The following is a 12,377-nucleotide window of genomic DNA, read 5'->3' on the forward strand; positions in this document are numbered from 1 at the left end:
TCCGAAGTAGAGACAGTTTGCAAAACTAAGTTTATTTCAGTTGAATTGTTCTTGCAAGGCAGTCGATCCATGTGTTTGGTTATAGGCAGCATTTTTAGACAAGGTAAAATCTATTTGACATTAAAAAATGTCAAAACCAAACAATAAAACCAGTGCATAAAATGTGAATGTGTGCAACCTGTGAAGGGCATGAACATCATAATTCAAAAATTAATCAAATTCTGTGAAAGAAAACACAGGAAGCGCAAATCAAATAAGTCGATTAACCTAACATGTCTAGTGCACACATCTATTTCAAATTGAATATCACACATGAACACAGAAGCATGTACTAATTTATTCCTAGATAAGCAAACATCAAGATGAGAGAGGTGCAATTTCAAAGTCACACAATCCTGCCACTAGTTCACAATTCCTTTCAACAGCAGTGTCAATAAACGCTATAAAAATACACATTGAAGTGAGGTTTAGAACACTTTACCTGTGAAGTCATTATACCAAGTCAGTGAAATATTTTCAATTAATGTCCTTTGCTAAAAGCTGAGGGTTTTTTCCACTGATCCTCCCAGGTGCGACAAAGCTATGGCGAGCCTGGCTTTCAGTTCGGGGTAGTCCGGCTGCTCTGTGTACTGCAGATCCGCCACCGTGGTCACATAGCTCTGAATTGCACCTAAGAACAACAACAAAACCCTTTCATCTTCAATCGCTTACTTGTGATGGTTCAAAAAATTTACTTACTGGAAACTTTATTCCTCCCGAAGCAGTGACTCAACAGTGCCGGAATGTCGTCCATGTACCTAAAATAATAACATAACATGGAATGCATTTGATGAGAGAATGCACACAGTAACTGCAGTACTGGCGTGACCTATAAGCTGTATAACTCAATTGAAAAACAAATATTTTGAGAGAAGTACAAAATAAACAACTGAGTGTGCACACCCTCTTATAAGTGGGATTTAACATGTTAAAATTGGCATGAGCACACACCTGCCATCATTTCAAGTGCCTCTGATTAACAACGAAGTTCTGGTGTTCTATGAGGCTTTTCCTGACATTTTATTTTTGCTTTCTCGCAGAAGCCTGAAGATTTTGTGCTAACCACACCGACTATTTTAAATTTTGCTATTTTGAACTTTAAAGGGCCTCATATCATACATCATACCTACAGTGAAGTACGGTGGTGACAGCAACATTTTTTAAGGTTGTTTTTATTCAGCTGGAATTGGGGCCATAGACACGGAGGAAGGAATAATGAAAAATCTGAAAAAGCAGTTAAGCGTTAGCACAAAACCTTCAGGCTTCCACTAGAAAGTAAATACCATGATAGGCTAAGCCTACTACAGCCTCTGAATGTTATTGTGTGTTAACCAGAGAAACTTTAAATGGTGGCAGGTGTGTGTTGACTCATATTTAACACGAGTTTTAACGTGATTGGTTAATAGTGAATACAGCCATATGATATCCCAATTATAAGTGTACACACTTGTGCAACCGCGTTATTTTAGTTTTACTTCCCCTTTAAAAAAAAAAAAATCTTTTAAACTAATGTTGGAAAACTGTCACCTCTGTTTGAGGTCAGCCACCTGGTCGGGATCAGTGAGGCCGCTCCATGGCAGCGCCCCCGTGTGCCACTGCAGCATGCAGTAGCCAAGAGACTGCAGGTCACTACGTCGCGACGGGGCTGAAAGAGCACGCGTTAAAACCTTATACCGGCTGACGATTCTTGTTTTACAGCAATGGTTTTAATTTTTTTTAGGTGGTTTTATTCCATTTTCCAGTGGTGCACCTCTCCCTCCTATGGGGGAGAATCCTAAGAGTTGAACTCACCTGCTCCTTTATGAGAATCCACGCTGATGAACTCTAGTGACCCTTCGTGCGGCTCTTGGATGCCTTGGCGATACCCCACGTGGCGTCCGCTGGGACAGTAGCGGGAGGCGTGGTAGTATCCTACCAAATATACCTCAACACACACAGACACACAGTGAGAATCCACATCGAACCCACGCAGGCCCCACGTGTCAGCGTGAGCCCTCCCGACCTGTGTGGGGCGTCCCGCTTGGATGGAGATGTTTTCGCCGTTGATGTCGGCGTGAACGTACTCGTTGGAATGGATGTAGTGCAGCACGTCCAGCTGCAAGGGGACAACGTGTCGGCTAAAAGCGTCACGAGAGCGAGACATAAACGGGCAAGGACGCTGGCTCACTATTCTGCAGGCAAGATGAAGAACCGTCTTCTCGGGAAGAAGATTGTTGTCCATGACGGACTGGAGGGACTGACCCATGGCGGGAAAAACCAAGAACCTAAAAATCGACAAAATCGTTGGCTGCACTCTGTGAAGTTAATGCTGGGGGAAAAGGATGGTAACTAATAAATGTTCAAAAGTTCATTTCTGCACCTGTAAGAATCTGTGTGACCGAAGCCAACACAGGAAGGAATTCCGAGGAAGTCCAAGTCATGCTGCTTGATCCACTTGGCCACTACGAAGATGCGGCGGAAGCGTTATACCATGATGGGATACGACACACAATCTTAAATAAAACACTGTAACACGGTGATTGAGAAACTTCAGTAAATGTTTATACTTTTAATAATGTACAGCAGGGGTGTCAAACTAATTTTTGTCACAGGCCACATCGCAGTTACGGTACCACTTGGAGGGCCATTATGGCTGCAAACCCATATGAATATATGATTGCCTCACATTATTACATATACACAAGTTAATGGATAATTACGTTTGAAATCAAAAGCCAGTAAAAACTGTTCAACTACAGTATGAATCAATTTTATTTTAAAAGTGGGGGTGATGACAAAAAATGCTTGCAATATCTCAATATTTTTAAAAGTGGAGACAATTTGGAATTTGGTATTTTAGCAAGAAACACAAAGTTGATGCACTCTCTCGCGGGCCACATAAAATAACGTGGCGGGCCGGATCTGGCCACCAGTTTGACGTGATGTACAGCATGCCTACATTTATTTAAGTACAGTTCCGTTGTATTTAACTGAAGTACAATACATTTCCATTGAATCTTGAAGAAGTTTGTTTTTAAACATTTATTTAGGTACAAATTGTATTTGACTTTTATTTGCTATACTCAGAGGTGGGCAGAGGAGCCACAAACTGCACTCAAGTAAGAGTACTGTTACTTTAGAATAATGGCTCATGTGAAAATTAAAACTAGTCCTCCAAATAAGTATTTAGTGAAAAAATAACTACTCAAGAGTAACTCCTGACTAACGTCTGATTTATTTTCTTATTCAATGCATGAACGTCAACTAGACAAAAACATAAAATAAGACGGTGCACATTCAGATATTGCCCTACAATATCTGAAACAATAAAATTGAATCTTGACAAAAGAGCCAAAATTAAGGCACATTCTGCCAGAACTCTTTCATTAACTTTCTTTGTTTAAACTCATGAAACAGCACATTAGCCGTTCCTCTCTCTGGTGCTTTTACCAGGTTTCATTTTAAAAACTTTGCTCTTGTGTGCCGCCGCATAGACGTTGTAAGCCTGCCTGGCTCCATTTGATTGGTCAGATGGAGTCAAACGTCCCTAGTAGTTCTGTTGGATTGGTGAAACAGACTCACGTGTCAGTGCCCAAGGCAGAAATCTCCCTGACAAACCAAAACATATAAATTGCAGAAGCAATAATAAATGTAATCCATTTTTTTTGTATTTTTGTTTCACTACTTTTATTTGTAATAATCTATTAAATCATAAGTAAAAGGTATGCTGTATTAAATCTATTGTGACAAACACAATTCATCCCAAAAATGACTTCAGTAAATGTTACGGAGTAAATGTGGTGGCTTCATTATTACCCACCTTTGGCAATACTGTATGCTTCTGTATTTTACACTTGTCAAATAGACTTTGTTTTGGAATTAGCAGATTAAATGCTCACCAGATAAAGGCTTTGCAGCCCTCTGCAGAAAGTTCTGCTCCTTGTAGATTCTCCCACGTTCAGCACCCTGCAATTCAAATGTGCACCTATTCATTGAACCAGATAAATATTATTGCGGTTATAGAACTGTACTACGTCACATACACAGCCACCCATTTTTTAAAAAAATCTTAGTTAGCAACATGAGAGGGGGGAGGCATTCTCAAAAATATACGTTTGCGCCACCATTTGTATTCAAATATCAGTTGTTTAAAACTTATAACACCGCAACACTAATTCTATTAATACTATTCCTTAGCCCGTCTGTGCCTTTTTGCATTGTTTGTTAGCATTAAGCTAAGAGCACTTAAAGTGTTGTGTTTGTTCTAAATATGTAATTCTCATTGCTTTATGTTTAGTTTGACACTCAACGTCAACTGGGAGTGGCAATAAACAGCTTGAATTGTTCACTATCTTCCAAACTGCTGCCTGTTGTGAAGTGAGATACGACAGCTCGTACCTTGAAAAACTCGAAAGTCGGGTCATTTGCATCTCAAGGTACCACTGTACAGTTTTTATGTCTCAAAAAGTATTGTCTGTCAATTGACTGTGTCTTGTCGTACTAGAGCAGCTCCAACCACCGTAGACAAATTCCTTGTGTGTGTTTTGACATACTTGACAAAAAAAGATGGTTCTGATTCTGATTCTAGAGGGGCCAGGGCAATCCGCTTCTTCCTCGACAGTCACACCACGTGGTTAGTGCTTCAATTTCAAAAAATGACAATCACCCCAAAACGTTGTTTCCAGATAGGAACACTGCGGGTCGCAGTTTTTCCGTTGCAGAGTTGATCATGCGTGCGAGAGTCAATCGCCAAGTGCGCGCTGGGTAGTCGCCGACTGCATTTTTACCACGATTGTTCAGATGAGAACTAAATAGAGTGGACACCCCGTATACCGGGGTTCGGCACCGGTGGATTGAATTAGCCGCAGATTATTTCCATTTTTTTATTTCTATTTTGTTTTTCTTTTTTCTTTTTGGGGGAGAATCAAGCCCCAAAATGCTTATTGGCAGTTTATCCTCATTTATTCAAGAATGCTGGGGTTGAAAAAATATATCGATATTTTTTTCCCCAATGCAATTGTAATGGGCATCAATTATCTGTAGATTTTCGCTATTTGAGGTCCGAACCGGACCCTATCCCCCATGAAGAGTGGGGGTCGGCTGTATTACACTCACCATCTTAAGGATATAAGCAGATTCCTTCGAGGAGGACCATGACCCTTTGTGCACAACTAGGAACAAAAAAAGAATTTACAGTACATGTTAATATAGACGCTGGAATTGGGGTTTCATTTACTCATTGATGTCACACATGAAACATCACCTTCATACACGAGCTCTGTCAGGCTCTGACTGAGCAGCTTGACCAATGTCCACTTTCTACCCGTCGTGTCCGTCAGCTCCTTGCCGTCCTCTAGCCGCTCCACGGCGGGCACCTTCTTCGCCTTGCTTTGTCCTCTGGCTGCACATTCATTCACACTAGGGCTCTGACTATTGAATCTTTTTATAATCAATTCTCCTATTGATTATTGATTGAATAATCATCGCCCCCCCACCCGATTATTTATTTATTTTTTTACTACTAAAATGCATTGTATTCTTATTTATGAGGGATGGACTTCAATCCTTAAACTGCATATATTGGTACTGAGTGTATGGTATAAATTTGGTGTATAGAATTTGAGACAGCAAAATGCTGAATGGTTAGCAATCGCGATTAGCATTAGTGCGGTAGCGATGACCATTTTAGGTAAAAAACAAAACAAAACAAAACAAAACAGGAACTACCATTCAGCTCACGCATACATAAAGTTATATGTACATTGCACATTAAGAAAAATCAAGAGCTAGACCAAAGATTCTTGTTTCTTATTTGGAATTATCCCATTTTTGTTGTTGCCACAGCTGCTGTCTTGGGTGTCACTGAATTGTGAATCTGTACCTAATGTTGTGGTCGTTGCGAGTGTTTTGCTCACCTTTGAAAGGAGATTTGGAGGCTGGCGAGGAAAGAGAAGAGAAGACAGTCCGAGGCGAGCTGTCCACAGTGGATTCCTCTGCGCTCCTCATTGTTTCATCTGTCATTTTCTCTCCTTCGTCCACAGGCTGCAAGAGCGTACCTTTGCCCCTTCCTGTAGATAACGTTGATGGATGAGAGACATCATTGCTGGAGATTTTTTTTAACGGTTGGTATACAAATACAGTAGCACCTTGACTTACAAGTGACTCAACATTAAGTTTTTTGTGTCTTGAGTTGTGAGCAAAATTTTGAGTTAGGACTTGGTGGTGGCAGTGAACTTCAAGCAGCAGATAGTGAACAGTTCTTCAAAAAAGAGGCCAACTGTATAGTTCTAGCTGTTTATTGCTATTCCTAGTTGAAGTTTAACCATTACACGAAGAGAATTACAGAGAATTTAACCACACCACACAACTTACGAAAGGGCCCATAGAGGGGCTAACAAAACTAGCATTGATGTTCCGGTAATGGATATTTGAACACAGGCATCGCAGCAACACATGTAGACAGACAAAATAACAATGATAACAGGCATATATTCTTCATCTTCTGCGAAAAACGACCACGATTACTGCAGCTGAGTCGCTTAGTTGTGAAACTCTTCTTTATTGTCTGTATTATACTGCCCCCTGCTGGCCAATCATGAAAGCATGATGCACACACTGTTTAATTATTTATGTTCTATTCAATTATGTCATTACTCTATGTTTTTTGTAAGTACAATATTGTGTAGGACTAAAAACACCCTACAAATATTTTTTTTTGTGTTTTTTTCTGGGGCTGGAACGGATTAATGGAATTTGTATTCATTTCTATGAGGAAAGATGATTAGAGATGCCACGTGTGTTTTGGGTTAAAGCATGGTCGCAGAACAAATTACACTCATAGGTCAAGGCACCACTGGAGTAGTGTCTCTGGGGGGCCTGCTCACCCATCAAGTGAGTAGTGAATTGTTTGTGAGCTGTGTGTTTGTGCCTGTGAGCAAGCTGTTCAGATTTTGCCCTGTCATAGTGTTGTGTTTGGTGATGTGTCCCTTGCACGCGCCACATGCACAGATGCTCACACTCATTGACAAGTACAGTAATGGAAAACAAAATTATTACACCACCGTTGTTCCTTAATTATTAATGCCGGTTCAACTAAAGGTACATTTGTTCAGACAAATATAATGATGACAAAAAAATTGCTCAAAAGGGTTTAAGAGCTAATTTCTAGCCATTTTAATTTTTGTATTTTACAATAACCAAAATTACTGGGAATACAATTAAACTTAAGCATGTCAAAAAGGACAAAGCATTATGGAATCAGCTGAATTTTTGTCATTTTCATTGTGTTCTTCATGTTACATACTTTTGTGGTACCAGGCATTAAAATGAACAAGAAATTGAAGAACCAAGGGTGGTCAAATATTGTTTTCCATGAGTGTACAGTATAATTGTTGGCTTGATGATGAAGTGCCCCCGCACCTTTCACTGTCTTCATAGTATGCTGCATTATTTTGGAATCAAATATAGGCTCCGGCCTTTGTGTGTGGAGTTGGTGGAGTCTCTGGGTTTTCTCTGGGTACCCTGGCTTCCTCCAACATTCCAAAAACACACGTTGGGCTCATTGAAGACTCTTAATCGTCCTCAGGTGTGAATGTGAGTGTGAATGGCTGTTTGTCTATATGTGCCCTGCGATTGGCTGGCGATCAGTACCCTGCCAGCTAAAGTCAAATGGGACAGGCTCCAGCACATCCGCGATGCTAATGACAAAAAGCACTGTAGAAAATGGATTACTGGCTGTTGTTGTTGTTTTTCTACAAGCTTACCAGATCTGGGGGATTTTAAGAGGGGTGGGCGAGAGGCCTCATCAGTTGCCGCCTTCTTTATACGTTTGACTGGAGTTTGCTTTGGTGAAGAAGACACATTGTTACCTATATAAAAAATAATAATAAATAAATTAAAAAAACACCAATGAAAATCATGATTTGAATTATCTGGATATATGTTAAATTGTTGCCTAAAAACCTCAGTCATTTTTTACATGCAGTCACATTATCAATAGAAAATACCAATGTGCATTATAAAAAACAAAATGATGTCCGTGTAGATTCTCAGTCATCCAGGTAATGGCAATCCGCAAAGGTTCAATCCAGGCAACTGGACTCTTCCTGTTTGTTGAATCTGTTGTGTTTTTGCTCATTTTTCGAAACGTTTTAAATATGACTGAGGCAACTATGCTTTTAGGCCAACAAAATGATGAATACTTCAGAGCCTGTGTTTTAACATCTAATGCGTAGACACTTCATTAGTTAAATCTGCACAATTTAAGATTGATTAAAAAAATTGACTCCAGCGTGGTGCTGGAAATCCGACGTATGATTTTTTATTTTTTTGGACGAGACAGTGCTGTAGAGTGGAACTAATTAAGGAAGAAGAAAAAATTATCTTGAAAGCTGACACATGAAACCAATCGAGGTCTCTAAACCAATCAGAGTTAGTGAAGGGGGGACCCTCCCTCTGTTGGCCGCATGCGTGTCTGTGTGCGCAAAACTAGAAATGACAGTGCAGGATATCAATAAGGTTTGGCGAGCTAGTGATACATAAGCATATGGAAACAAATAAAGAAGAAATAACATAATAACTAGGTCATTAGGGTACCTTGTGTCACAGGAGGAGGATCTTCTTTGATGTTTAATTTGACTTCCCTCTCCACCCGAAGGGAGTTACGAGTTTTCCGCAGAGCGGGACGAGGAGAAACTAAACTTCCATGCACTGTAGAAGAAGAAGAAAGTTGATAGGTTTGCAATAAATTGCCCCGCTAAAGGTAACCATTTGATCTTTGACAAGGCAAAGGTTTTGATAAAGGTCTTGTCTTGGATCATATTAGAGTGTGCAAATGTACCTAATGTTATCCATCCATCCATCCATCCATTTTCTGAGTCGCTTCTCCTCACTAGGGTCGGGGGCCTGCTGGAGCCCATCCCAGCTATCATCGGGCAGGAGGCGGGGTACACCCGGAACTAGTTGCCAGCCAATCGCAGGGCACATACAAACAAACAACCATTCACACTCACATTCACACCTACGGGCAATTTAGAGTTGTCAATTAACCTACCATGCATGTTTTTGGGATGTGGGAGGAAACCGGAGTGCCTGGAGAAAACCCACGCAGGCACGGGTAGAACATGCAAACTCCACACAGGCGGGGCTGGGGATTGAACCCCGGTCCGCAGAACTGTGAGGCAGACGCTCTAACCAGTCGTACACCATGCCGCCCCTAATGTTATGTATTTTCAAAATATAATCTTACAGTCTGTGGCTTCATGACACATGCTGGAAGCTTGACTTGCTTTAATGGCTTCATCCCCTTTAGGGGGAGAGAAATTTGGAGACGGTGCGATGACCTCAAGTGCAGATGCATCGGTGGCACAAGGAATTTTCTCCCCACACGAAGGACAGAATTTAAAACCGGACTGCAGCTTTGTGCCGCACTGAGGGCAGAAACGGAAAGTCATTCTGCAAGAGAAAGTATACATGGAGACACAAGCACACAATGTAGTGCCTCTGAGGCTAAATATGAACACAGATAAATAAGACATCACTATCAGATTGTAGTGAATGAACTGGTAAATATCATGTTACTACAGCTTTCCTATCTAATTCGACAGGAGAGTATGTGAATGGAAAGCCATTAGAGCATGTATTCAATATAATTGATATCCAGCTTAAGGTTAACATTCGTGAGACCTTGTAACACTTCTGTGTCACATGAAACCGGGAAGGAAAAAGCACAGATTGGCCATTTTCACTCACTTCTGTTGCCAGCAGTTTAGACTTCAGTAGCTGTGTGATGAGCTAGTAAAATTAATTTACAAGATTTACACTGACTACTTTATATTGAACTAAATTGTCATTTCTTCAGTATTGTACCATTAAAATATATAATCAAATATTTCCCAAAATTTTAAGATACTTTATATCTAAGACATTATTGTAAACCCAGTTTAGCTAACACATTGATTTGTTAGTTATTACATGGATTCCCTCTGTATGTACTAAGAACTGTCATGGAAGTCAGCAACAAAAATAATTTTAAAAAATTTAAAAACTGTTTTTTTTAATTATATTTTGATGTGTGTGTTTATCTGTGGTCTACATTAAAAGTTCAATGTAAGTATCGCTAGGGCACTTAGCAAAAGCATCAACACGATTGACAACTTCGGCTGCCGTAAAAGGCCAATTAACCAATAGTACAAAATAGGACAAACTGCTTGAAACGGCAACAAATAATGCAGACGAATGTAATACATCCACTGGCTAGTGTCTGTGTCCGTCGCTGTGAACATTTAGTAGCTAAGTGAGCTATTAGAACAGATATAACCGCCTGACTCCTAAATGTGTTGCAGATAAGCGCGTAGTTAGCGTGTAGTAGGAAAAAAAAGGTTTGTACCTATAACTTGAAAATATGAAACCAGACGTTGTCAACGATATCAAGTCGGACTGTTAGACCTTTCCAATCCTCCCTCCATTATAAGGATGTTTGTGTTTATGTACTTCTTCGTCGCCGGAATCATATTGCGGCCACTAACAGCATGCAAAGTAAATGTTGCCCCTATAGGACAATAAGAGAACTGCACTTGACCGTTGAAAGCCTGCCATAGATAGATAGATGGATAGATTCAAGTAGGACCAAAATATAAAACTGTATTTATTGAATGTGTAATCAGTATGGACAAAATAGGGATTATTATTGTATGTTTAATGCTTTTTAATTCATTAATTAAAAGAGAAGACATTTCTTCTGTGAATTTTATTTAAATCAAGTTTATTTATACAGCCCTTAATCACAACAGAGTCTCAAAGCTTGACATGCAGGCCCACAATTAAAAAAGATCGGCGACATCCCCTGATCGAAACACCCCAAACCCCATTTGGGGGAAAAGAAGAAACCTGACGCAAGCACCACACGTGGAGGGATCCCTCTTATTATGATGACCTATGGGCAAAATTGATCACATAATGGACTAACAATGAAATGTGGTGCTGTACAATGTTGAAAACAAAAACACCATGAATGTGCAATTAAAGAGATGAGATGAAGCACCGCAGGTAGGTGTCATTGGGAAAGTGATTCTTCCTCAGGACCTGACGCGGTCGCTCGATGCAGAATCGTCCAGAACGCCTAAGGGGAAGTGGTCCACCTCATACCTCGTTCAATGGCATACTTTCTTCATTTGTGTGTGTGTATAATTTAGACCAAACAAGCATTTCCTTACTTTAATAATTCAAAAATAAGTCCTAAAAAAAAAACTGTTGCACACGTGAATATAATTAATGCATTAATAAGGATAAGTACACAGTACTTACATTAAATACAGTAAATACATTTGAAGTGAGGATAATTTGAAATGCAAACTATGCATATAAGTGTTGCATTGGTTCTCATAATGTAAAAGGTTTTTAAAGGTTCTGCAGAAAATATTTTTTTTAAAATACAAAACAATGTTAAGCATATATTTAGCTTTAACCATACACCTGAAAGTCATGTATTTAACAGTCAATCTGGATTTTGTCTGGCAGAATCCCCTGTCAGAAGGAGTTTCAACTCCCACTTCCGGTAGAACTTCACCCACATCTCCGAGGAGGCGGGGGACATCGAGTCCAAGTGGGCCATGTTCCGCGCCTCCATTGCTGACCGGCTGACCGGAGCTGTGGCCGGAAGGTAGTCGATGCCTGTCGTGGCGGCAATCCCCGAACCCGTTGGGGGAAACCAGCGGTGAAGGATGCTGTAAAGCTGAAGGAGTCCTAACGGGCCTTTTTGGCCTGTGGGACTCCTGAGGCAGCTGATGGGTACCGGCTGGCCAAGCGGAATGCAGCTTTGCTGGTTGCTGAGGCAAAAACTCAGATGTGGGAGGAGTTCGGTGAGGCCAAGGAGAGCGATTTCCGAACGGCTTTGAGGAAATTCTGGTCCACCATCCGGCGTCTCAGGAGGTGGAAGCAGTGCACCATCAACACTGTGTATAGGGGGATGGGGCGCTACTGACCTTGACTCGGGACGTTGTGAGTCAGTGGGGAGAATACTTCGAAGACCTCCTCAATTCCACCGGCACGCCTTCGCATGAGGAAGCAGAGTCTGGGGTCTCTGAGGCGGGCTCTCCTATCTCCGGGGTTGAGGTCACTGAGGTGGTTAAAAAGCTCCTCTGTGGCAAGGCTCCAGGGGCTGGATGAGATTCGCCCGGAGTTCCTAAAGGCTCTGGATGTCGTGGGGCTGTCCTGGTTGACACGCCTCTGCAACATCGCGTGGACATTGGGGACAGTGCCTCTGGATTGGCAGACTGGGGTGGTGGTCCCCCTTTTTAAAAACTACAGGGGGATCACACTCCTCAGCCTTCCTGGTAAGGTCTATTCAGGGGTGCTGGAGA

At 41.1% G+C, this 12,377-nt stretch overlaps 1 protein-coding gene across 7 annotated transcripts; it reads right to left on the reverse strand.

The window, feature by feature from the left end:
* Positions 1-322: 322 nt before the first annotated feature.
* Positions 323-10,527, reverse strand: vrk3 (VRK serine/threonine kinase 3). 7 transcript variants are annotated; one of them, XM_061766166.1, is made up of 15 exons: positions 10,406-10,527; positions 9,266-9,471; positions 8,614-8,727; positions 7,782-7,886; positions 5,934-6,086; positions 5,282-5,419; positions 5,134-5,189; positions 3,918-3,984; positions 2,399-2,480; positions 2,207-2,303; positions 2,042-2,134; positions 1,831-1,963; positions 1,567-1,684; positions 739-797; positions 323-670 (listed from the first exon to the last, which is right to left on the reverse strand). In XM_061766166.1, the coding sequence occupies exons 2-15, from the start codon at positions 9,468-9,470 to the stop codon at positions 534-536; spliced, it is 1,557 nt and encodes a 518-aa protein (XP_061622150.1). In that variant the 5' UTR covers position 9,471; positions 10,406-10,527; the 3' UTR covers positions 323-533. The 7 variants fall into 7 exon arrangements, with proteins under 7 accessions (XP_061622150.1, XP_061622148.1, XP_061622146.1 ...); XM_061766164.1 differs by having other exon boundaries at positions 5,282-5,476; XM_061766162.1 differs by having other exon boundaries at positions 1,831-2,134.
* Positions 10,528-12,377: the final 1,850 nt, after the last annotated feature.

The sequence above is a fragment of the Phyllopteryx taeniolatus genome, chromosome 2 (genome assembly GCF_024500385.1).
Source record: "Phyllopteryx taeniolatus isolate TA_2022b chromosome 2, UOR_Ptae_1.2, whole genome shotgun sequence".
NCBI lineage: Eukaryota > Metazoa > Chordata > Actinopteri > Syngnathiformes > Syngnathidae > Phyllopteryx > Phyllopteryx taeniolatus.